The sequence below is a fragment of the Equus quagga genome, chromosome 5 (assembly GCF_021613505.1).
Source record: "Equus quagga isolate Etosha38 chromosome 5, UCLA_HA_Equagga_1.0, whole genome shotgun sequence".
Taxonomy (NCBI): Eukaryota; Metazoa; Chordata; class Mammalia; order Perissodactyla; family Equidae; genus Equus; species Equus quagga.
Window position 1 is genome coordinate 58,763,483 of NC_060271.1, and position 24,201 is coordinate 58,787,683.

General features: G+C 38.3%; 1 protein-coding gene across 2 annotated transcripts in view; it reads left to right on the top strand.

Annotated features, from left to right (window-relative positions):
- MGAT4A (alpha-1,3-mannosyl-glycoprotein 4-beta-N-acetylglucosaminyltransferase A) overlaps window positions 1-24,201 on the top strand; it is a 112,351-nt gene that overhangs the window by 78,609 nt on the left and 9,541 nt on the right. The window contains exons 8-13 of one of the 2 annotated variants that reach the window (XM_046662372.1): window positions 4,026-4,140; window positions 5,176-5,306; window positions 14,650-14,757; window positions 14,877-15,070; window positions 18,188-18,266; window positions 18,961-19,027. In XM_046662372.1, coding sequence (XP_046518328.1) covers window positions 4,026-4,140; window positions 5,176-5,306; window positions 14,650-14,757; window positions 14,877-15,070; window positions 18,188-18,266; window positions 18,961-19,027 — 694 coding nt within the window. The remainder of the gene's footprint in view (window positions 1-4,025; window positions 4,141-5,175; window positions 5,307-14,649; window positions 14,758-14,876; window positions 15,071-18,187; window positions 18,267-18,960; window positions 19,028-24,201) is intronic. The other variant, XM_046662373.1, reaches the window with a different exon arrangement.

Sequence of the window (24,201 nt, forward strand, 5' to 3'; positions counted from 1 at the left end):
GGTAATTTTCTAATTCTGTAATTTCTAATGCTCTTATAAGCTGAATTCTTCTATAGAGAACTTTCCCTCCTTAACTACTTGGTTACCTTGAAAAATAGCTCACAGAGGAAAGGCATGATAAATGTTTGATTTTCTCTTCATCAGTTGTTAAATTTGGAACCCTAGCAATCTCCAGTTGTGGCCATTTTTAAAGTATCGTTATGAACTCATGGATTTTTAAGATATATTTGATTTGCCTCAATCTTTGCAATCATTATTTATGTTGATGCTTACATTGGTACATCATAAGCCAGTGGGAATCTCTTCAAACTGGCTCTTATGTTCTTTACATATAAGTCCAGTAATCTTTGATCACTTCTTTGCTGACTGACACATCTTGCGTATTTTTTATTCCAGATCTAGAATCAGCCATTTCTGTAAAGATCCTGTGCCTTTTGGAAGCATATGCTATTTAGGACACAATCTGAGTGCTTGAGATTGCTATTGCTATTTTGGTGTCCTTGCTTCTAGGCTTTTCAGCAAGGAAAAGAGATTTTACTTTTCAGAGAAAAAAAAATCACAAGTTTATATTGATATTCCCAGTTGAAATGTAAGATTATAGGGTTTTTATTTAACTTTTTTGAATTTATACATGTATTTCTTTTCTCTTGGTTTTCAATAAAATTATCCTAATGACGTATTTCTTTTATTCTATAATATAGACTACAATAGTTTCAAAATAACAATACCAAGATCACTACTAACAGTTAGACTACTGAATGCAATTTAAATTTTCTTTGTCCTTTTTTTCCTCTTAGATTATAGCCTGTTGTGACTATATAGTCAAAATTCTGTTTGAAAGTCACTTCTAGAGATTCTTTATATGGTGTTACCATGCTGTCAACTTGATATGAAACTAGGTTCATTTGTTTCAGTTTGTATTCAGTTTTTAGGATATTTTTCCCTTTTTACTTGTAAAAAACATAACATTCCAAAACCAAAACTTATGTAGGGGCCAGTGCTATGGCCAAGTGGTTAAGTTCATGTGCTCCACTTCAGCAGCCCAGGGTTTTGCGGGTATGGATCCTGGGCGTGGACTTAGCACTGCTCATCAAGACATGCTGAGGCAGCATCCCACATAGAGAAACTAGAAGTACCTGCAACTAGGATATTGCAACTGGGGGCTTTGGGGAGAAGAAGAAAAAAAGAACTTGTGTAAAACAAGATACATTCACAGAAGTCTCACTTTTAGGCCTGTCCCCTTTACTGTGTTTCTTCTCTCCCCCATGGGTGACCACCATTAGTTTTTGGTTTCTCCTTATACTTTTAAAAAACTTAAGCAAAAATGTAAATATAACATTCCACCTCTTTCTGATTCTACATTTGCATACTGTAAAAACAATATTGTACATCTTGTTTTTTAGCTTTCCTCTGTAAACTAGCGATCACTAATGAGATATGGGTTAGATTTTTCAAAGAGTGTCTCTTGCCATAACGAAACACTGGTGGCAGAGAAGCACGTATATTCACTAAAATACCTGTACATGAAGGTTCATGGCAGCTTTATTCGTAATTGCCAAAATCTGGAAGCAACCTAAACGTTCTTAAGGAGGCGAATGGTTAAACAAACTGTGGTACATCCATACCATGGAATACTAATAATGAAAAGAAACATACATCTTGGATCTTAGGAGTATTATGCCGAGTTTAAAAAGCCAGTCTTAAAAAGTTACATACTGTATGATTCCATTTATATAGCATTCTTGAAATGACAAAATTACTCATGTACCACATAATGACGTTTTGGTCAACAATGAACCACATATACGATGGAGGTCCCATAAGATTAATACCATATAACCTAGGTGTGTAGTAGTCTATACCATCTAGATTCATCTAAGGACGCTATGATGTTCGCACAACGACAAAGTTGCCTAATGACACATTTCTTAGGAGTATCACCATCGTTATGTGACGCATGACTGTATAGAGTTAAAGAACAGACTATTGGTTACCAGAGGCTAGGAAGGGAGTGAAAGAGAGAGAGGTGGCTGTGGATACAAAGGGTAGCTTGAGAATCCTTGTGATGGAACTGTTCTGTCTTCTAACTGTAGTGGTAGTCACACAAATCTACACAGGTAAAATTGCACGGAACCAAATACACATAAACACACACCACTGAATACATGTAGAACTTGGTGAAATTTGAATAAGGTCGATGAATTGTATCAAAGTCAGTTTGCTGATTTTGATATTGTACTGTAGTTATATTGGAGAATGTTATACTGGGGGAAACTGGGTGAAGGGTGTTTGGGAATCTCTCTATTATTTCTTAGAGCTGCATATGAATCTATAATTATCTTAAAATAAAAAGTTTTTTAACAAGTGAAGTTGTTGGATGAGATGTGAGAGTGGAACAAAGTAATTTTTCTAGTTTAATATAAAAAATGTGAATTTGTGTGATAACCAAAATTAGTGTACTAAATTTTAAGTAAACATTTGACTATTTCATCTACATCTCTGTATTTTTAAATTAGTCCAAAACTTGTTTTTAAACTTACTTATTGGAAAAACGTGGAATTGCCTGATAATAGGGGTCATCTTTCCTTTGGGTATATACAGGAAGTGTTTAGGTTTGAGCATGGGCATCTCTTTCAGAAAGCAAGGGTGGGTGCCAGTGTAGCTCTATGCTTTGTCTAGTTTTCCCTTCAGCTTCCCTAAAAGCTCTGAGGGCATAAAACATGTCTTTTTGTTCACTGAAATATTCCCAGTGTTTAGTCTAGTGTCTGGAACATAATAGAAGCTCAATAAATATTTGGTGATTCAGTGTCATATCTTTCCAAGTACTACTATTTCTTCACAGGTGGGAAGAAGAAAACGTATGGGACTTAAAGATGTGAAAGATCTAAATACTAAAATAAGTGAAAATTACTTAGTGGGTAACTGGAAATGATAACATGAAATTAAGAAGAGGAAAAGTTTCTTAGGATATTAAAATCATCTTGTGACTTTAAAATTTTATGAAAGGACATTCTGTGGAGGAAGTCTTTGTAGACACTCCTGATCCCTGATCTCTGTCAACTCCTCATGGAGCTGGTAAAAATTCTGAGGGTAGATAACACATGGTGCTGGCAGAGTACATGGGGTTAACTGGCACTCTGTGAATTGCCACAGCATCTTAAGTATTTTGAAGATATCTTATAAATTATAAAAAGGGAACTTTTAGGAATCTATCCTACAGAAATGAAAAACACTAATGTGTAAGTATAAGCGTATTTATTGCAGCATTTGTTTGCTTTGACAAAAAATGAGAAACAACCTGAATGTCTGCCTATGAGCAGGGAAGAGTTGAGTGAATTGTTATACATCAATACTGTGGCACAGTATGCATCTACTAAAAAGATCATGTGATTTAAATATATCCTTATTACCATGGAAGGATATTCATGATATATTAAGAGAAAAAAGCCAGTTTCATAATATGATCCTTTTTTAATAAAAATGTAAATGTAGATGGGAACCGTAAGTATGTATGGGCCTGTATGTGCTGTATGTCCATACAGAAGGTGTCAAATGGATGCACACCCAGCTTTTAACATTGGTCACCTCAGCTAGCAGGGTGGAGTGCAGAGAAGGAAAGCTGCTAGCTTTTTCTTTGACTTTCTTTTTGACTTGGTACATGTATTATGCAAAAAGCAAAAAAATTTAAAAGGCCAACAGAAATTCTTTTCCTTTGAAGAATAAAAAAGATGGTGTAAAATCATGTTGGGCACTATGAAAGGACCAAAAGGGGTAATTCGTGGAGTGGTATTGTTATTTCCCACAGTGAGGGAGTGGGTTAGTTGACTTGCTATGTGCATCTTCCATTTTATTTTCCTCATTTTCTTTTAATACATTTTTTTTATATTTTCATCATTGTTGACCATTGTTTTCTTGATTTTCATTATAAAAGTGTACTTTGGTTTTTCCACAATAAAGAATGTCCTTCTGTTTGAATGTGTCCTTCTCTTTCTGAGTTATTAATATGATTGTTCAACTTCCTTTAGCTTGAAGACGATATTATTGTCAAACAGAATTACTTTAACACTATAAAAAATTTTGCACTTCAACTTTCTTCTGAGGAATGGATGATACTAGAGTTCTCCCAGCTGGGCTTCATTGGTAAGGAAAGTGTCAGATTTCTCTGCTTTTCAGAAATAACTGTGACTCTTGGAGTCTTAAACTAATTGTTTTTTTACCTTAAATTTGTCTTTTTTTCTCTAGAAATGGAGTGCTTTTGAGGAAGTTTAACTTAGGTAAACTTCCATGTATGAAATGATGAAAGTCAATCCCAAGTAGCGTTTGGAGACCTCAGAGATTGTAATGCTTCCTCTGGAGTTCTTCTCTGGCGCCCCCAGTGCCTCCTGTATAGCCCAGTGCTTTTGCAAGGTTGAGGTTCTTTTGAAAAGAATGCAACACTAGCAGTTTTCTAATATGAATTCCTGGTATTTGATGTAGTACATGAGGTTCTTGTTCAGTAATTGGTATTCATATGTTGCTTTCAGTGACTAGTCAGGGTGCTCATTTTACAAGTTTTTTTCACTAAAATTCCTAAATTATCCAATTAAAGAGAATATGTTTAAAGTTGAAGAACTGAAGGGAATTTACGGGTTTTAAGAAACACCCAGAGGATAACATTTCACTTCCTGTGGTACTTTAAAACTTTAAGTATTAGAGGCTGGGCCTTTGACCTTGTTGATCATTTGTCTCAAAACTTAATTTAAGAGTCAAAAAACATCTTTACTTGTGAAGGTTTCAGTGAAGACAGAATTAGGAGTCCTTGTTTTTTGCATTAATTGATTTAGTTAAAAATTTTTACCTACACCTCTTAAGTTTCTTTTTTTATGGGAAGAATCTTAATAAGCATAAAGGAAAAATCTCTGCCTGCTTCCTGACTCCCTTGAGCCAGTAATTGTCGGATAGATTTTGTAACAGAGAAAGTCAGGAGTTCAGTACTTCCTTTTATACCCAGGTGACAACTTGGAGTGTTTAGCTAATGCAGGTTTCTTTGGTTTTGGTAAGACAAGTGGGGATTATTCACAATGATTTATGATCGGAAGCACAGCTTTAATGTATTTGTTGTATAGATTTCTCTTATTTAAGCCATTTGTTGCTTGGTTTCTTTATTACAGCTATTGACTGGGGATATCTTTTCAGGTAAAATGTTTCAAGCACCAGACCTCACTCTGATTGTAGAGTTCATATTTATGTTCTATAAGGAGAAACCCATTGATTGGCTCTTGGACCATATTCTCTGGGTGAAAGTCTGCAACCCGGAAAAAGATGCAGTAAGTTAATTTCTTATGAAGGTAGAAGAAGCTTCTTTTCTATATTTTGTGAAAGTGACTTACAGGGAGCCAGATTTTGTAAAGGAACAATTAAATAGCTAGCTGAAAGAAAACAGTGTTTCACTTAACATTTCAAGTGCTGGCCTTCTTTCATGAACTGACAAAACTCCTACGCTAGAGAGACTTAAATAGCAGAGGAAAATCCTGTAAATGAGTGAAGCCCACTTTTCTTTAAATTGCTGATAAATGTTTATAGTGTCTTCAGGCTCTGGTATGTCCTTCCTGTTGGCTCTAGATGTTGATCATATCCTGTGTGGGGTGTTGTTTCAGTTTTCTTCATATTCTGTGTCAGCTTTCTTTTTTCAAATACTTTGGGGACAATATCAGTTCCCAACACATCTGGAAATAGGGAATAAAATAGAAGTAATATTTTATACGAAAACAGTGGCAAGTCAAAAAAGTACCTTTCACTGTGTTACTTGCAAGAAACCAGTGTTCATACTAATATGCTGACCTTTGGGATGATGGTGGCAAGTAAGTAAATGATGATTTTTGCTTTGATTATTCAAATATCAAGTTATTTCCCTAGAAATCTTATTGTAAAACGTAATTAGCTGTGTTTTCCTTGTCCAATTTGAATTATACCTCTGAAAAGAAAAGTAAATTTTTATTTATTTGGGGTAAGCGTAAATAAAATATGAATGTACACATTCTTAAAAATGAATGTAAATTTTGACATGTAATAACAAGGAAATATTTATTATAAGTGTATGTTATTATAGGGTTGACAACATTCATTCTAACAAACAAACATTTAAATTTTTTTTTTTGAGGAAGATTAGCCCTGAGCTAACATCTGTACCAGTCCTCCTCCACTTTTCTATGTGGGTGGCCACCACAGCATGGCTCATGAGTGGTGTAGGTCTGCGCCTGGGATCCCAACCCATGAACCCAGGCTGCTGAAGTGGTGCATGCCTAACTTAACCACTATGCCATGGGGCTGGCCCAATAAACATTTAATTTGACTTTGTGACTTTATATTCTCTAGAATAGTTTGATCATCCTACTTGCCAGTTAGTTTTTAGGACACTGTCTTCTGGTGTCTGTAAGCTATCATTGCGTTCTCTTTGTTTTTTAAAAAAATAACCGCTTTTTAGACCAGAACCTGGAATATAGCGAAATAGCAGAGTATCTACTTTCCAACAATGATTGCACATATAAATTGATTTGAACAACTCATTTTTATGATGTAATAAGCCCTTACCTGTATTTTCTTTGTGATTTACAGGAATTTTTATTGTAGGAAACAAAAAATGTCATCTTTACACTCTTACAATATACTTGCATTTAATTGTCCTGTGCAGTTTTGTCTAATATATGGTTAGGTTCTAAAATGAGCCTGTGAGGTGAAAATCTCTCTAGTAAAAATGAAAACTCTTTACATCATACATATCTTTTAGTACATAAACCTTTGGACAGTGTTATCTGTTCTTTCACTCTTCCTCAGGCCATGTTTTTCTGTGGCACATAATTCTTCGGTTGCTTCCACTAGGATGTCGAGGGAGCTGTCACCACAGACTTGCTGGCCTCCAGAACAGCATCTCTTTGACAGTGTCTGGGGAATCCCTCAAAGCATTCGTACATTCTCCCAAAGGCTCTGGACCTGTTTTGACTCTTCAGGCCCCAGTGTGTCCATTGCCTATTGGGTGATGGACTCCATCTCAGGCACTGTTCTTTTCTTCTTGCCCTCTCTCTCCTCCACTTTCCCTCTCCCCACGCTTTTTTTTTTTTTTATTATTAATGTTATGATAGATTACAACCTTGTGAGGTTTCAGTTGTACGTTTTTGTTAGTCATGTTGTGGGTACACCACTTCCCCCTCTGTGCCCTCCCCCCACCCCCCCTTTTCCCTGGTAACCACCGATCAGATCTCCTTATCAATATACTAATTTCCACCTATGAGTGGAGTCATATAGAGTTCGTCTTTCTCTGACTGGCTTATTTCGCTTAACATAATACCCTCGAGGTCCATCCACGTTGTTGTGAATGGGCCAATTTTGTCTTTCTTTATGGCTGAGTAGTATTCCATTGTGTATATATACCACATCTTCTTTATCCAATCATCAGTTTCTGGGCATGTAGGCTGGTTCCACGTCTTGGCTATTGTAAATAATGCTGCGATGAACATAGGGGTGCAACGGACTCTTGAGATTTCTGATATCAGGTTCTTAGGATAGATACCCAGTAATGGGATGGCTGGGTCATAGGGTATTTCTATTTTTAACTTTTTGAGAAGTCTCCATACTGTTTTCCATAGTGGCTGTACCAGTTTGCATTCCCACCAACAGTGTATGAGGGTTCCTTTTTCTCCACAACCTCTCCAACATTTGTCACTCTTGGTTTTGGATGTTTTTGCCAATCTAACGGGTGTAAGGTGATATCTTAGTGTAGTTTTGATTTGCATTTCCCTGATGATTAGCGATGATGAACATCCTTTCATGTGTCTATTGGCCATATTCATATCTTCTTTTGAGAAATGTCTGTTCATGTCCTCTGCCCATTTTTTGATCGGGTTGTTTGTTTTCTTGTTGTTAAGCAGTGTGAGTTCTTTGTCTATTATGGAGATTAACCCTTTGTCGGATAAGTGGCTTGTGAATATTTTTTCCCAATTAGTGAGCTGTTTTTTTGTTTCAATCCTGTTTTCCCTTGCCTTGAAGAAGCTCTTTAGTCTGATGAAGTCCCATTTATTTATTCTTTCTATTGTTTCCCTCAACTGAGGAGTTACAGTGTCCGAAAAGATTCTTTTGAAACTGATGTCAAAGAGTGTACTGCCTATATTCTCTTCCAAAAGACTTATTGTCTCAGGCCTAATCTTTAGGTCTTTGATCCATTTTGAGTTTATTTTGGTGTGTGGTGAAAAAGACTGGTCAATTTTCAATCTTTTGCATGTGGCTGTCCAGTTTTCCCAGCACCATTTGTTGAAGAGACTTTCTTTTCTCCATTGTAGGCCCTCTGCTCCTTTGTCGAAGATTAGCTGTCCATAGATGTGTGGTTTTATCTCTGGGCTTTCAATTCTGTTCCATTGATCTGTGGACCTGTTTTTGTACCAGTACCATGCTGTTTTGATCACTGTAGCTTTGTAGTATGTTTTGAAATCGGGGATTGTGATTCCGCCGGCTTTGTTTTTCTTGCTCAGGATTGCTTTAGCAATTCGCAGTCTTTTGTTGCCCCATATGAATTTTAGGATTGTTTGTTCAATTTCTGTGAAGAATGTTCTTGGGATTCTGATTGGGATAGCATTGAATCTGTATATTGCTTTAGGTAGTATGGACATTTTAACTATGTTTATTCTTCCAATCCATGTGCAAGGAATGTCTTTCCATCTCTTTATGTCATTGTCAATTTCTTTCAAGAAAGTCTTGTAGTTTTCATTGTATAGATCCTTCACTTCCTTGGTTAAGTTTATCCCAAGGTATTTTATTCTTTTCGTTGCGATTGTGAATGGGATTGAGTTCTTGAGTTCTTTTTCTGTTGGTTCATTGTTAGTGTATGGAAATGCTACTGATTTATGCACGTTAATTTTATACCCTGCTACTTTGCTGTAGTTGTTGATTATTTCTAATAGTTTTTCTGTGGATTCTTTGGGGTTTTCTATATATAAGATCATGTCGTCTGCAAACAACGAGAGTTTTACTTCTTCGTTACCTATTTGGATTCCTTTCATTTCTTTTTCCTGCCGAATTGCTCTGGCCAGCACCTCCAGTACTATGTTGAATAGGAGTGGTGAAAGTGGGCACCCTTGTCTTGTTCCTGTCCTCAGTGGGATGGCTTTCAGTTTTTGTCCATTGAGTATGATGTTGGCTGTGGGTCTATCATATATGGCCTTTATTATGTTGAGGTCCTTTCCTTCTATACCCATTTTACTGAGGGTTTTTATCATAAATGGGTGTTGGATCTTGTCGAATGCTTTCTCTGCATCTATTGAGATGATCATGTGGTTTTTGTTTTTCATTTTGTTGATGTAGTGTATCACGTTGATTGACTTGCGGATGTTGAACCATCCCTGTGTCCCTGGTATAAATCCCACTTGATCATGGTGTATAATCTTTTTGATGTATTGCTGTAATCGGTTTGCCAAAATTTTGTTGAGGATTTTTGCATCTGTGTTCATCAGTGATATCGGCCTGTAGTTCTCCTTCTTTGTGTTGTCCTTGTCAGGTTTGGGGATCAGAGTGATGTTGGCTTCATAGAATGTGTTAGGGAGTTCTCCATCTTTCTCAATTTTCTGGAACAGTTTGAGGAGAATAGGTGTTAAGTCTTCTTTGAATGTTTGGTAGAATTCTCCAGAGAAGCCGTCTGGTCCTGGACTCTTATTTTTGGGGAGGTTTTTGATTACCGTTTCTATTTCCTTACTTGTGATTGGCCTATCCAGATTCTCCATTTCTTCCTGATTCAGTTTGGGGAGATTGTAGGAGTCCAGGAATTTGTCCATTTCTTCCAGGTTGTTCAATTTGTTGGCATATAGTTTTTCATCGTATTCTCTTATGATCTCTTGTATTTCATTGGTATCTGTTGTGATTTCTCCTCTGTCATTCCTAATTTTATTAATTTGCGATTTCTCTCTTCTTTTCTTGGTGAGTCTGGCTAGGGGTTTGTCAATTTTGTTAATTCTTTCGAAGAACCAACTCTTTGTTTCATTGATCCTTTCTGTTGTCTTTTTTGTTTCAATATCGTTTATTTCTGCTCTTATTTTTATTATTTCCCTCCTTCTACTGACTCTGGGCTTTGTTTGTTCTTCTTTTTCTAGTTCTGTTAGTCGTCGTTTGAGGTTGCTTATGTGAGCTTTTTCTTGTTTAGTGAGGTGAGCCTGTATTGCGATGAATTTCCCTCTTAGGACTGCTTTTGCTGCATCCCAAATGATTTGGTATGTCGTGTTCTCATTTTCATTAGTCTCCAGATAAAATTTGATGTCTTCTTTAATTTCTTCAATGATCCATTGTTTGTTGAGAAGCGTGTTGTTTAGTCTCCACATTTTTGCACCTTTCTCTGCTTTTTTCTTGTAGTTGATTTCTAGTTTCATATCATTATGATCAGAAAAGATGCTTGATATTATTTCAACTCTCTTGTATTTATTGATGTTTGCTTTGGTTCCCAAAATATGGTCAATCCTTGAGAATGTTCCATGTGCACTTGAGAAGAATGTGTAACCTGCTGTTTTTGGCTGAAGTGTTCTATATATATCTATTAAGTCCATCTGGTCTAATTTTTCATTTAATTCTATTATTTCCTTGTTGATTTTCTGTCTGGATGTTCTGTCCATTGGTGTTAATGGTGTGTTGAGGTCCCCTACTATTATTGTATTGTTGTTGATGTCTTCTTTTAGTTCTATTAAGAGTTGCTTTACAAATTTTGGTGCTCCTGTGTTGGGTGCGTATATATTTATAAGTGTTATGTCTTCTTGGTGGAGAGTCCCTTTTATCATTATATACTGTCCCTCTTTATCTTTCTTTATCTGTTTTGCTTTGAAATCTACCTTGTCTGATATTAGTATAGCGACACCTGCTTTCTTTTGTTCATTATTAGCTTGGAGTATTGTTCTCCATCCCTTCACTCTGAGTCTGTGTTTGTCTTTGGGGCTGAGGTGTGTTTCCTGGAGGCAGCATATTGTTGGATCTTGTTCTTTGATCCATCCTGCCACTCTGTGTCTTTTGATTGGGGAGTTCAATCCATTTACATTTAGAGTGATTATTGAGATGTGGGGGCCTACCACTCCCATTTTGTGTGTTGTTTTCTGCTTTTCTTCAGTTTCCTTTGTTTCTCGTCCCATGGTTTAATCTGTTCTGATGTAGAGCTGCTACTCTCTGTTGTTGTCCTTCTACTTATCTCCTCTGCTCTTGGTTTTGTAGCCCCTTTCCTTTTTTGGATTTTTCAGGAATGAGGGTTTTCCTGAGGATTTCCTGAAGAGGAGGTTTTGTGGCAATGAACTCCCTTAATTTTTGTCTATCTGCGAAAGTTTTTATTTCTCCATCGTATTTGAAGGATATTTTCGCTGGGTAGAGAATTCTCGGCTGTAGGTTTTTGTCCTTCAGATTTTTGAATATATCATTCCACTCTCTTCTAGCCTGTAAAGTTTCTGCTGAGAAATCTGCTGATAGCCTGATGGGAGTTCCTTTGTAGGTTAGTTTCTTTTGCCTGGCTGTCCTTAGTATTTTCTCCTTATCGTTGACTTTTGCTAGCTTCACTACTATATGCCGTGGAGTTGGTCTTCTTGCATTGATAAAGTTTGGAGATCTATTGGCTTCTGTCACCTGAAGATCCATCTCCCTCACCAGATTTGGGAAGTTCTCAGCCATTATTTCTTTGAATAGGCTTTCTGCCCCTTTCTCCTTCTCTTCTCCCTCTGGTATACCTATAATCCTTACGTTGCATCTCCTAATTGTGTCTGATAATTCTCGGAGAGTTTCTTCATTTCTTTTTAGTCTTGCTTCTCTCTCCTCCTCTGCCTGCAGCAATTCTATATTGACATCTTCCAAATTGCTAATTCTTTCCTCCATATTATCGGCCCTACTGTTCAGAGCATCTAGATTTTTCTTAATCTCCTCTATTGTGTTCTTTATTTCCAATATTTCTGTTTGGTTCTTCTTTATCGTATCAAACTCTTTTGTGACATAGCTCCTGAACTTGTTGAGTTGTCGGTCAGAATTCTCTCTTAAGTCATTGAGAATTTTAATGATGGCTGTTTTGAAGTCATCATCATTTAGGTTATATATCTCATTTTCTTTGGGATTGTTTTCTGTGTATTTGTTACTTTCTTTCTGTTCTGGAGATTTAATGTATTTTTTCATATTGCTTGATGTTGTTGATTTGTGCCTCCGCATAGAGATAGAGTTTAGTTGCTCCTTTCACTTGTTTCAGCTGCTGCGGTAGCGGAGCAGCTGTTTATACTGCACCAACCAGGAACCCTGTCCGCAGTTGCTAACTGGGCCTGGGCCCCTCCTCGTAGCCACAGTGGCCCTTTGGATTCCCTCCTCTGCCATGGGGGCCGTCACAGGGGGGCTTCAGGCTGCTGGTGCCTACTGTTGCAGCCCACCTCGATGTGCTCTCTCCTTGGGGTCTGCAACGGTGTTATGGGCTTTTCCAGCGGCCAGGGGTGGGATCACTTATATTTGTCGCTCCGTTGCTGTCGGCACCCACAAAATCTCACTTGTCCTCTATGGGTCACAGGAGAGCTATTGGCATCTTCTACAGTCTGTGGTTAGTTCACTTAGCTATGCTGCTTTTGCCCTGGGGTCTTCCAGCCTTGTGGCTGGCGGCTGGGTGCCTTCTACTGGTGCTGAGCAGAGGCTTTCCCTAAGGCTGCTGTGAGCCTGTAGGGTTTCCCCCTAGGCTACGAAGCTGGGTCTCTGGAACTCCCCCCAGCCCCAGTCCTCTCCGAGATCTCCGGCTATCCCTAGCCCCACGGGGCGGGTAACGGCAGCTGGGGGTCGCCCCGCCCTCTGGGATTCTCTCCGGGCCTCTCCCGGAGCCGTGAATGCTGTGCGTGTCCCCTCTGCTAATGGCAGACAGAGAGTTTTGTCTGCTGCCCGGGCGGAACTCCGGCGCTTCCCTTCCGGGTCGCAGAGCCGGCCTTTGAAACTTCCCCCAGCCCCGGTCCTCTCCGAGATCTCCGGCAATCCCTAGTCCCACGGGGCGGGCAACGGCAGCTGGGGGTCGCCCCGCCCTCTGGGATTCTCTCCGGGCCTCTCCCGGAGCCGTGAATGCTCGGCGTGGCCCCTCTGCTAATGGCAGACAGAGAGTTTTGTCTGCTGCCCGGGCGGAACTCTGGCGCTTCCCCTCCGGGTCGCAGAGCCGGCCTTTGAAACTTCCCCCAGCCCCGGTCCTCTCCGAGATCTCCGGCAATCCCTAGTCCCACGGGGCGGGCAACGGCAGCTGGGAGACCTCCGTACCCTCCGCGACTCTCTCTGGGACCCTCCAGGCGCCGCGAACACCAGGCGGGGTCTCCCCACCAATGGCGGGGAGAGACTCTCCCCACGGGCTCAGGTGTGCAACTCCAAAGTTTCCCTCTGCGTTTAGGAGTAATTGCGGGGGGTTTAGGTAGGCTTCTGGTCACCTGTTTCCACCGTCGCTCCTCTGTTGTGTGCTCGCTCCTGCCCTAGATGTGTGTAGATCCTCTGGGGGCGTCCGTTGGAAGAAAGCCGCTTGCAGGTACTAGGCTGCTCGTCGGGGTCGGAGAGTTTTCACCTATTTCCACATCCTCCCGGAGGAAAGCCCGTCCGCCTTCCGATGTATAGTCGCGTGGGTATCTCAGACGTCCTGAGATGCTGTCTGGATATCCTTTGTCAAGCGATAAGTGTCCAAATAATTGTAGACTCGAAGGGGGAGAGACAAAGAGGATTACTCATGGCGCCATCTTGGATCTTCCCCCTCTCCCCACGCTTTGCTCTTCCCCTTTGGTCTCCCTCCCTTCCCTTTCCTCTCCCTCTCCTTACACTTGACTAGTTGAATTCGTATAAATAAAATATACTGTTTCATCTCTATTCTAGTATTAGTAACAATGTTAGTGAAGCAAAACCTCTTGAGAAAAATTAGGCATTTTATCACCCAGTAAATTATTAGAGGTCTTTCAAAGTGGAAATGTCATAAATGTCTTTTTCAATATGTTCTTAGCTCAAAACGTCTAAAAATCATTGAAAATGAAAAGGGTTTGTGAAAGCATGACAAAATACTCATGACCGTCGTGAAGCACTACCGCACATTGAGAGCCCTCCTGGCGCTGTGGCTTCACACACTGATCAAGTGTGAGGAGAGCTTGTCATCTGAAGTCTGGGCCATGGGCCACTTTGAGTTGAAACATAGGTGTCCCTTAACCGTGCTGAGATAGATTTGTCTGTGGAACATTTAATATCATTTACTTGCTTGTAATCAAGTTATGGCCTCACATTTTCAAATTGCTTTCATGCAACAAAATGTGCCTTTTCTTATTTACAAATTCTTTATTGTATTACCCGATTAAAGATATTTTGTATATTTGAACCAAGCTTCTAGTTTATAGTTTGTGCATTTTAGTATTAAAAGTCAAATCAATATTGATGTATCTTGAAAGAGGATTGAAATTAAATTCTTAACTCTTCCCTTAGATGTGGTTATTTTTAATTTTCACATCATGTTTCTTTATCAAGTACATAGCAAATCTATTAATGCCTCAAAGAGGGCTCCCAAAAAAACGTGACTTGGAATTATGAGATGAAGTGTTTTCTTGTCAGTAGTCTTCTCATTTTTTCAGATGAGGACGAGATTTCACTTTATAATGTAATACTAACATGATTTTTTTTTTAAATATTTAGAAACATTGTGATAGACAGAAAGCAAATCTGCGAATTCGCTTCAGGCCTTCCCTTTTCCAGCATGTTGGTCTGCATTCTTCACTAACAGGAAAAATTCAGAAACTCACGGTTGGTGATTTTATTTTTCTCATGCACATACAATTTGTTTTTTAGTGTATAATCATTGCTCTTCTTCTTCACTATGAGTAAGCTAAATGTTGTTTAATAGCATTTGTCTTTCCTCCTAGGATAAAGATTACATGAAACCGTTACTTCTTAAAATCCACGTAAACCCACCTGCAGAGGTGTCTACTTCTCTGAAGGTCTACCAAGGACACACACTGGAGAAAACTTACATGGGGGAGGATTTCTTCTGGGCTATAACTCCAGTAGCTGGGGACTATATCTTGTTTAAATTTGATAAGCCGGTCAATGTAGAAAGGTTGGTATTGAAATATATTTGGTCTTACAATTCAGACTGCTTATTTCATAATGTGATTTAAGATGGAATTTTTTTGTGTGTAATAGATACAAGGAGACAGTGGTCCCAAATGTTGGGTTATAAATTACATTTCCTGCAACTCAGTAATAAAATGGGTGTGTTGTTTTCAGATATAATGTCAGTGTTTAGCTGTTTGATAAATTCTATTGGTATTTCTGAACATATATTTAGTATAGTTTTTTAAATACTTTTATATAGAACTCTCCCTCAAAATCTCAAGTTAGTTTTCGTTTCCTTTTCTAGAATATCCCTTAAGATTTGACTGAGAGCTAGTTGGTTACCCAGCACTTTGGTTGATATGATAAATTTCACAGACTATTTGTGGTCAATGGCTTTGCAAATGCTGGATAATTTTTAGTACACCATGGAGGAATTTACAATCCTTTTATGTTTTTGAGAATTTATATTCATTTTAACATTTAGGACTTTTTCTCCCCGTTTTTCATTTAACAATCATGATTCCTTCAACTTTTCCTCAGTTTTGGGTTTGTTCCCCATACTGTCTGTGGCATACTTAAATGTAATCCCTAGAATAAAATAGAATTTTCTAGCCTGTGGCATGTTACGTTATGTGTTCTTGTGTGAGGGCCATTGGTTTTTAGAATCCGCCAAAAATCATTTGGAATAATTCTGTTTAAGGTAGTCAGAAATAATGTATAGTTATAACGTGATGTTATTAATTTTGTTTTGTGACTCTAAACTGATTCTAAAGAGGAATTTAAGTGTAAAAATGTTTTATGCAGTGGGAACATCACTGGAAAACATAGAAAAATACTATTGAGTAATATTTTGCACATTTATGAGTATATAATATTTTTATTGTTATTTAATGTTTGCTTTTATACTATATAGTAATACCTTGCACTTTGAGGTATTGTTTAGCATACTTAAAGAATCATCATAGTGGGCCAGTCTGGTGGCATAGTGGTTAAGTTCGCGCACTCCCCTTTGGTGGCCTGGTGTTCACAGGTTCGGATTCTGGGCGCAGACCTACACACCGCTCATCAAGCCATGCTGTGGTGTTGTCCCCATATACAAAAAGTGGAGGAAGATTGGCACAGATATTAGCTCAGGGACAATCTTCCTCACCACAAACACACAAAATCATCATAGAATTAGAAACAATGGTTTTCTTTCACGTCATAAACAAGAATAGCCTTAAAATATATCTGTTGGTTTATTTTTAGTAAATGAAAATAATTCCATCAAAGAATCTGCTAAAGAACTCATATATTGGAGATGAAATTTTTTGACGACAAATACATTTACAATAAACCTCTATAAAGTAATATTTATGTGCCCCTACTGAGGGCACATTTCTAGTAAAACACAGTTCAAAAATCATAGTATATTTGAGTTCATGGATAGACCCACCCTTCCCAGGACTGAGAAAAGGAATCAGTTTTGGATTTCCACAATAGCTTATTTGCTGAGAGGGGAAAAAGCAGAAGTTGTATTTATCAATACAGAAATGGAGAGTTAGGAAAAATATCTTCTGACTCTATAGCATGATATGTGTTCAGTATACAAAAATTCAAGAGTATGAAGAACGAGGGAAAAAAAATGACAACTCCAAAGACACCATTGTGACCATATTGGCACATTTTTTTCTTGATAATTCTATGTACTTTCTGCTTTGAGATCATGGTCTGTATGTAATTTTGTATCTTATATTTTCCTTTATACTCTATCTTAAATGATTCATAAAAATTTTAATGGCTGCACAGTATCCCATATGACTGTGCCGTTGTTTACTTCTTCTAATGTTAAACTTCTTAGGTGGTATTGAGTTTTTCACCAAGGAATCACATAGTGAACAGCTCTGAATCAATCTAAATCCCAGATTATATCATAACATGGGCTCTTTTCTTAAAAGTGGCTTCCCCTGTCCCGTATTTTTGCATCTATAACTGAGATATTGAATACCTCATGTTTGTATGTAGCAGCATTCCAAGTCAAAGAAGCCTTAAAAATAAGTGTGTCTCTCATCTTAAAATGCTGGAAGTAATTTTTGGCATAGCTTAGAAGGAGCTTCTTATTAGGGTCCGCTGACCTGTGTAACATTTGAAAACCAACTCCTCATCTCAGGTGATTTTTTTCCCACAAATACCATACTATAACTATATCATAATCATACTGTAAGTGTTACTTGCTGAGTATTAATACGCAAGGTACTTTTTTGTCAGTTCCCAAACTCCTTGATTCGGCTGTGTGAGGTAGATGGCAATATCTACATTGTATAGAGAAACTCAGGCTCCAAAAGTTAATGTAACTTGCTAATGATGAAAATTCTAGTAAATGAGAGACCTAAGATTTGGATCCAGCTCTTTCTGACTCCTAAGCATAAACTTTTAACCATTTAACTTAAGTAAACTTACGTTTTAGGTTTAGATTTAGATATACTTTGTATGATCTAGTCTCCACCCTCCCCTGTGTAACTTACACACTAGTTTTCAGAGTACGAGACCATCATACCCATACCCAGAGTATTTTAGATTTATCACAGTATATCACATAATCACCATTATTCAAATATTTGTTAATATTGATGAATGGAATTATTCAGATATTTGGAATCGATTAATTTACATTCAGTCTACTAATACTAAAATTGTATTGAATAAAACTAGTCTTTGAACTTGCCATGACTTGTGGCTATCCTGGTGAGAATTTTCTCTGATGCAAGATACAGTAGTAATATATAGCTGCTAGAATTGTGATTATTCTTGTTAAGAGGATTATATATTTAAAGCAGTGTAAACAGCAACGTAAAACTCATCACTTTTTTATCTGATAAGTGCATAATTATATTAAGCACCAAACATGCCCCTTCTGACAGCAGAAATTAACACATCGCCTAAGGGCTGCACCCCCTAAGTTTTTAAGTTCCCACAAACTACTCAGAATACATAATGTGCAGTTACTGCAACTTCTCATGTTGTCTGCTTTGTAGCTGAAGTCTTGTTTAGAAAGCTTACCTTGAGGTAGGGCCATCTTCCTGAATCTTCGTGAAGTCTAGTCTGACTCATACTTTTATTTTTATGTGTGTCTTTTTAGTTATTTGTTCCATAGTGGCAACCAAGAACATCCAGGAGATATCCTGCTAAACACAACTGTGGAAGTTTTGCCTTTTAAGGTATGACTATTTTTTCCCCTTACTTTTCCTTAAGAACTAATGCCAGCAGACTTGATTTGAGGCTGTTCTTGTTTATGAGGTGAAAGAAAATTCTCATGATTGCAGGACCTCAGTGGTGAGTAATATTAATTATTTTTTGAAATATGGAACACCTAGTATATTGTCCCATTTGCCTTCTTCATAGAAAGAGCCTTCATTTTGTTTCCTGTTGGAAAATAACCTAGAAGTTTGTACTAGGAAAATAAATGAATCTTATTTTACTTTAATGTTTACCTGCTGTTTGTATTTTGAGCCCCCAAATACCATGTGTTTTTAATACCTGTTGATTAATACACAAAATTAATTTATTGGTCTCTAAGGAATGCTTAGATTTCTTTGAAGTTAACTCACAGTTCTTTACTTCTGTATATTTTTAATAGAAAATAGTGTTCTATTAAATTGATTTAAATGTAAAATTAATTAAAATTTAAGTTTTCTGCTCATCAATATATTATATACAGATTCAGATGATGCTTAAAAAAAGAACATTTGTATTGATAAGCCTTTAAGGTTCAAGACTGAGATGACATTTTCTCTTTTTAGAGATAGCTTGGCCACAAATATCACTTTTATGTTTATTAAACATATTAACAACTTAGCTTTGATTTAAATAGAAGTAATTATTTTTAAAATTAATATTTTTGTTCTATTTTAGAGTGAAGGTTTGGAAATAAGCAAAGAAACCAAAGACAAACGATTAGAAGATGGTTATTTCAGAATAGGTAATACCTACTTTAAACCAGTAAAATATCCTTTACTTTTCTGGACTTACGCCTAAAGTAATTTTGAATTCTTTCAGGTGTTAAGTAGCTTTAGGATTACCGTTACTGATGTACTCCAAGTTTGTTTGTTCTTGTGTTTTAGTACGTACTTTTATTATCTTGACCCAACTAGGATTTCAGATTGAAGGTTCATCTACTGGTTCCTCTTTCATTATCCATCTCCCATTCCGTTGTTGATATTCACTGAGAGATAATCTGCCTTTAGCTACCTTCTGCAGTCTCTCACTGGGTAACTTTAGCAACTGGTCTCAGCAACATCCATATGCCAGAGTCTGTGCCTTTAGCCCCTCTCTCCCTCCTGAGCTTGAGATCTGTATTGAGAGCCCATGGACATAGCCACCTGGAGGCCAGGAAGCCATCTACTCTGAGCATCTGTAATACAGACTTTTCTTTTTGGTCACCACAGTTGTTGCTGTCACTATTCATTTAGTTGCCTAAAGCCTAACCTTGGGAGACACCCTGAACACCCCCCACTCTACTATCCATTAGCATGAAATATGTCTGTTGTTTCTGTATGTATAGTCACCCTATCTGCCACCATGCCACAGGCCCCTGCCTCTGTTTCTGAGCTAAAGAAAGACTGCTCTACCTGTGTCCTCTCGTTGGCTTTCCACAGAGCACTCCACTACCTTTCTAAAATGCAGATATTAGGGGCCGGCCTGGTGGCACAGCAGTTAAGTTCACATGTTCTGCTTCTCAGCCGCCTGGGGTTTGCCGGTTCAGATCCCGGGTGTGGACATGGCACCGCTCGGCCAAAGCCATGCTGTGGTAGGTGTCCCGTGTGTAAAGTACAGGAAGATGGGCCTGGATGTTAGCTCAGGGCCAGTCTTGTCTTCCTTAGCAAAAAGAGGAGGATTGATGGGGCTGGCCCCGTGGCCAAGCGGTTGAGTTCGCGCGCTCCGCTGCAGGCAGCCCAGTGTTTCGTTGGTTCAAATCCTGGGCGTGGACATGACACTGCTCATCAAACCACGCTGAGGCAGCGTCCCACATGCCACAACTAGAAGGACTCACAACGAAGAATATACAACTATGTACCGGGGGACTTTGGGGAGAAAAAGGAAAAAATAAAATCTTTAAAAAAAAAAAAAAAAGAGGAGGATTGGCAGTAGTTAGCTCAGGGCTAATCTTCCTCAAAAAAAACAAACAAAAAAAGAATGATGAGAGTGGGCATCCTTGTCTTGTTCCTGTTCTCAGAGGGATGGCTTTCAGTTTTTCCCCATTGAGTGTGATGTTGGCTGTGGGTTTGTCATATATGGCATTTGTTATGTTAAGGTACTTTGCTTCTATACCTATTTTATTGAGAGTTTTTATCATAAATGAATGTCACATCTTGTCGAATGCTTTCTCTGCGTCTATTGAGATGATCATGTGGTTTTTGTTCCTCATTTTGTTAATGTGGTGTATCACGTTGATTGACTTGCAGATATTGAACCATCCCTGTGTCCCTGGATCATGGTGTATGATCTTTTTAATCTGTTGCTGTATTTGGTTTGCCAATATTTTGTTGAGGATTTTTGCATCTATGTTCATCAGTGATATAGGCCTGTAATTTTCCTTCTTTGTGTTGTCTTTGTTGGGTTTTGGTATCAGGGTGCTGTTGGCCTTGTTGAATGTATTAGTAAGTGCTCCATCTTCCTCAATTTTCTGGAATAGTTTGAGAATGATAGGTATTAAATCTTCTTTGAATGTTTGGTAGAATTCTCCAGAGAAGCCATCTGGTCCTGGACTTTTATTTTTGGGGAGGTTTTTGATTACTGTTTCAATCTCTTTATTCATGATTGGTCTATTCAGATTCTGTTTCTTCTTGATTCTGTTTTGGGCAGCTGTAGAAGTCTAAGAATTTATCCATTTCTTCTACGTTGTCCAATTTGTTGGCATATAGTTTTTATAGTATTCTCTTATAATCCTTTGTATTTCTGTGGTAACCATTGTAATTTCTCCTCTTTCATTTCTGATTTTATTTATTTGAGTCTTTTCTCTTTTTTTCTTAGTGAACCTGGCTAAGGGTTTGTCAATTTTGTTTATTTTCTCAAAGAACCAGCTCTTTGTTTCATTGATCCTTTCTACTGTCTTTTTTGTTTCAATTTCATTTATTTCTGCTCTAATTTTTATTATTTCCCTCCTTCTCTTGACTTTGGGCTTGTTTGTTCTTCTTCTAGTTCTTTTAGGTGTAGTTTGAGATTGCTTGAGATTTTTCTTGTTTGTTGAAGTGAGCCTGTATTGCAATGAATTTTCCTCTTACTACTGCTTTTGCTGCATCCCAAATGAATTGGTATGGTGTGTTTTCATTTTCATTTGCCTCCAGATAATGTTTGATTTCTCCAGTGATCCACTGGTCTTTCAGTAGCATGTTGTTTAATCTCCACATCTTTGACCCTTTCCAAGCTTTTTTCTTGTAATTGATTTGTAGTTTCATAGCATTATGGTCGGAAAAGATGCTTGATATTATTTCAGTCCTCGTAAATTTATTGAAGCTTGCTTTGTTTCCCAATATATGGTCTATTCTTGAGAATGTTCCGTATGCACTCGAGAAGAATGTATAACCTGCTGTTTTTGGATGGAGTGTTCTATATGTATGTATTAAGTCCATCTGGTCTGGTTTTTCGTTTAGGTCCAATATTTCCTTGTTGACTTTCTGTCTGGATGATCTGTCTATTGGTGTTAGTGGGGTGTTGAGGTCCCCTACTATTATTGTATTGTTGTTATCTCCTTTTAGTTTTGTTAATAGTTGCCTTATGTACTTTGGTCCTCCTGTGTTAGGTACATATATATTTATAAGTGTTATGTCTTCTTGGTGGAGTGTTGCTTTTACCATTATATACTGCCCCTCTTTGTCTCTCTTTACCTGCTTTGTTCTGAAGTCTATTTTGTCTGATATAAGTATGGTGACACCTGCTTTCTTTTGTTCACTATTAGCTTGGAGAATCGTCTTCCATCCTTTCACTCTGAGTCTGTGTTTGTCTTTGGGGCTGAGATGTGTTTCCTGGAGGCAGCATATTGTTGGGTCTGGTTTTTCAATCTATCCTGCCACTCTTGGGTCTTTTGATTGGAGAATTCAATCCATTTACATTGAGTGATTATTGAAATGTAGAGGCCTAATGCTGCCAGTTTATCGCTCGTTTTCTGGTTCTCCTGTATTTCCTTTGTTTCTCGTCCCATGTATTTCTGACTATCAATTCAGTTAGGTAGTTTTCTTTGCTGGTTTTCTTAGTTTTCTCCTTATTTGTAATTTGTGTCTCCAATCTAATTATTTGTTTAGTGGTTACCACCACGTGGTTTGTATAAAACATCTCATAGATGAGATAGTCCATTTTCTGATAGCCTCTTATTTCCTTAGACTAAGCCGGTTCCATCCCTTTCCTCTTCCCCTTCTAGGTTGTTACTGTCACATCTTTTTTCTTCTTGCGTTGTGAGTTTGTGGTTAAAATGACAAGATTATATTTATTCTTGATGTTTCCCTTCCCTTTATCTTTAATGTTCTCCTTAAGCATTTGCTAACCTATTCTGATGGAGAACTGCAATTTTCTGATTTTGTCTTTCTACTTATCTCCCTGCTCAGGGTTTTGTAACCCCTTTCATTTTTTTCTTTCAGGTATGAGGGCCTTCCTGAGGATTTCTTGTAGGGTGGGTCTTGTGGTGATGACCTCCCTTAACTTCTGTTTATCTGGGAAAGTTTTTATTTCTCGAAGGTTTTGATTTCTCCATCATATCTGAAGTATATTTTGGCTGGATAGAGTATTCTTTGCTGAAAGTTTTTGTCTTTCAGAATTTTGAATGTATCATTCCACTCTCTTCTAGCCTGTAAGCTTTCTGCTGAGAAATTTGATGACAGCCTGATAGAGGTTCCTTTGTTGGTTATTTTCTTCACCTTGCTGCCCTTAATATTTTCTCTTTGTCATTGACTTTTTTCAGCTTCACTACTATATGCCTTGGAGTTGGTCTTTTTACATAGATAAAGTTTGGAGATCTATTGGCTTCTGTCACATGGATTTCCAGTTCCATTTCCAGGTTTGGAAAATTCTCAGCTATTATTTCTTTGAGCAAGGTTTCTGCTCCATTCTCCTTCTCTTCTCCCTCTAGAATACCTATAATCCTTATGTTCCATTTCCTAATTGAGTTGGATATTTCTCGGAGAATTTCTTCATTTCTTTTTAGTCTTAGTTCTCTACCTTTCTCTATCTGAAGCATTTCTGTATTCCTGTCTTTCAGACTACTAATTCTGTCCTCCACGTTATCAGCCCTACTGTTCAGGGAGTCCTGATTTTTCTTTATCTCATCAATTGTGTTTTTCGTCTCCAACATTTCTGATTGGTTCTTCTTTATGGTATCAAGCTCTTTTGTGATGTAGCTCCTGAACTTTTTGAGTTGTTTATCTGTATTTCTTTTAACTCTTTGAGTTTTTTAATGATAGCTGTTTTGAATTCTTTGTCATTTAGTTTATAGATTTCTGTGTCTTCAGGATTGTTTTCTGGGTATTTGTCATTTTCCTTCTGTTCTGGAGATTTAATATATTTTTTCATACTGCTTGATGGCATGGATTTGTGCCTCTGCATAGAGATAGAATTGGTTACTGCTTCCACTTGCTGCCGCTGGGGAGGGGGCAGGAGCTGTGTAATCTGCACCCACCAGGATCCCTGTCAGCTGTTCCTGACATAGCCTGGGCCATTCCTTGGGATCGCAGTGGCCCTGTGGGGTCTCCTCTCAACTGTGGGAACAATCACACAGGGGTTCCAGGTTGCTGCTGCCTGCTTCCACAGCCCCACCTAGACGCACTCCCTCCTTAGGGACTGGAGCAGTGTTATGGGCTTTCGAGGCAGCTGGGAGCTTATTCGCCCAGACTCGCAGCTCTACCACCATCTGGTCCCACTGGATCTCACTTGCCCCTTCAGGGCCTCAGCAGAGCTATGGGCATTTAAGTCAGTCAGCAGTTTTCTCGCCCAGCTGTGCCACATTTTCTGCTAGGTCACACCAGCCTCTGTGTTTGGTAGGCAGGACATCTCCCTAGGGCCAAGCTGAGACTCTCCCTGGTGCCACCGTGAGACCATGGATTTTCCCACTGCACCAAGCAGTGATCACACTGGGGCTTCGAATTGTCACCACTCCTTTGTGCAGTC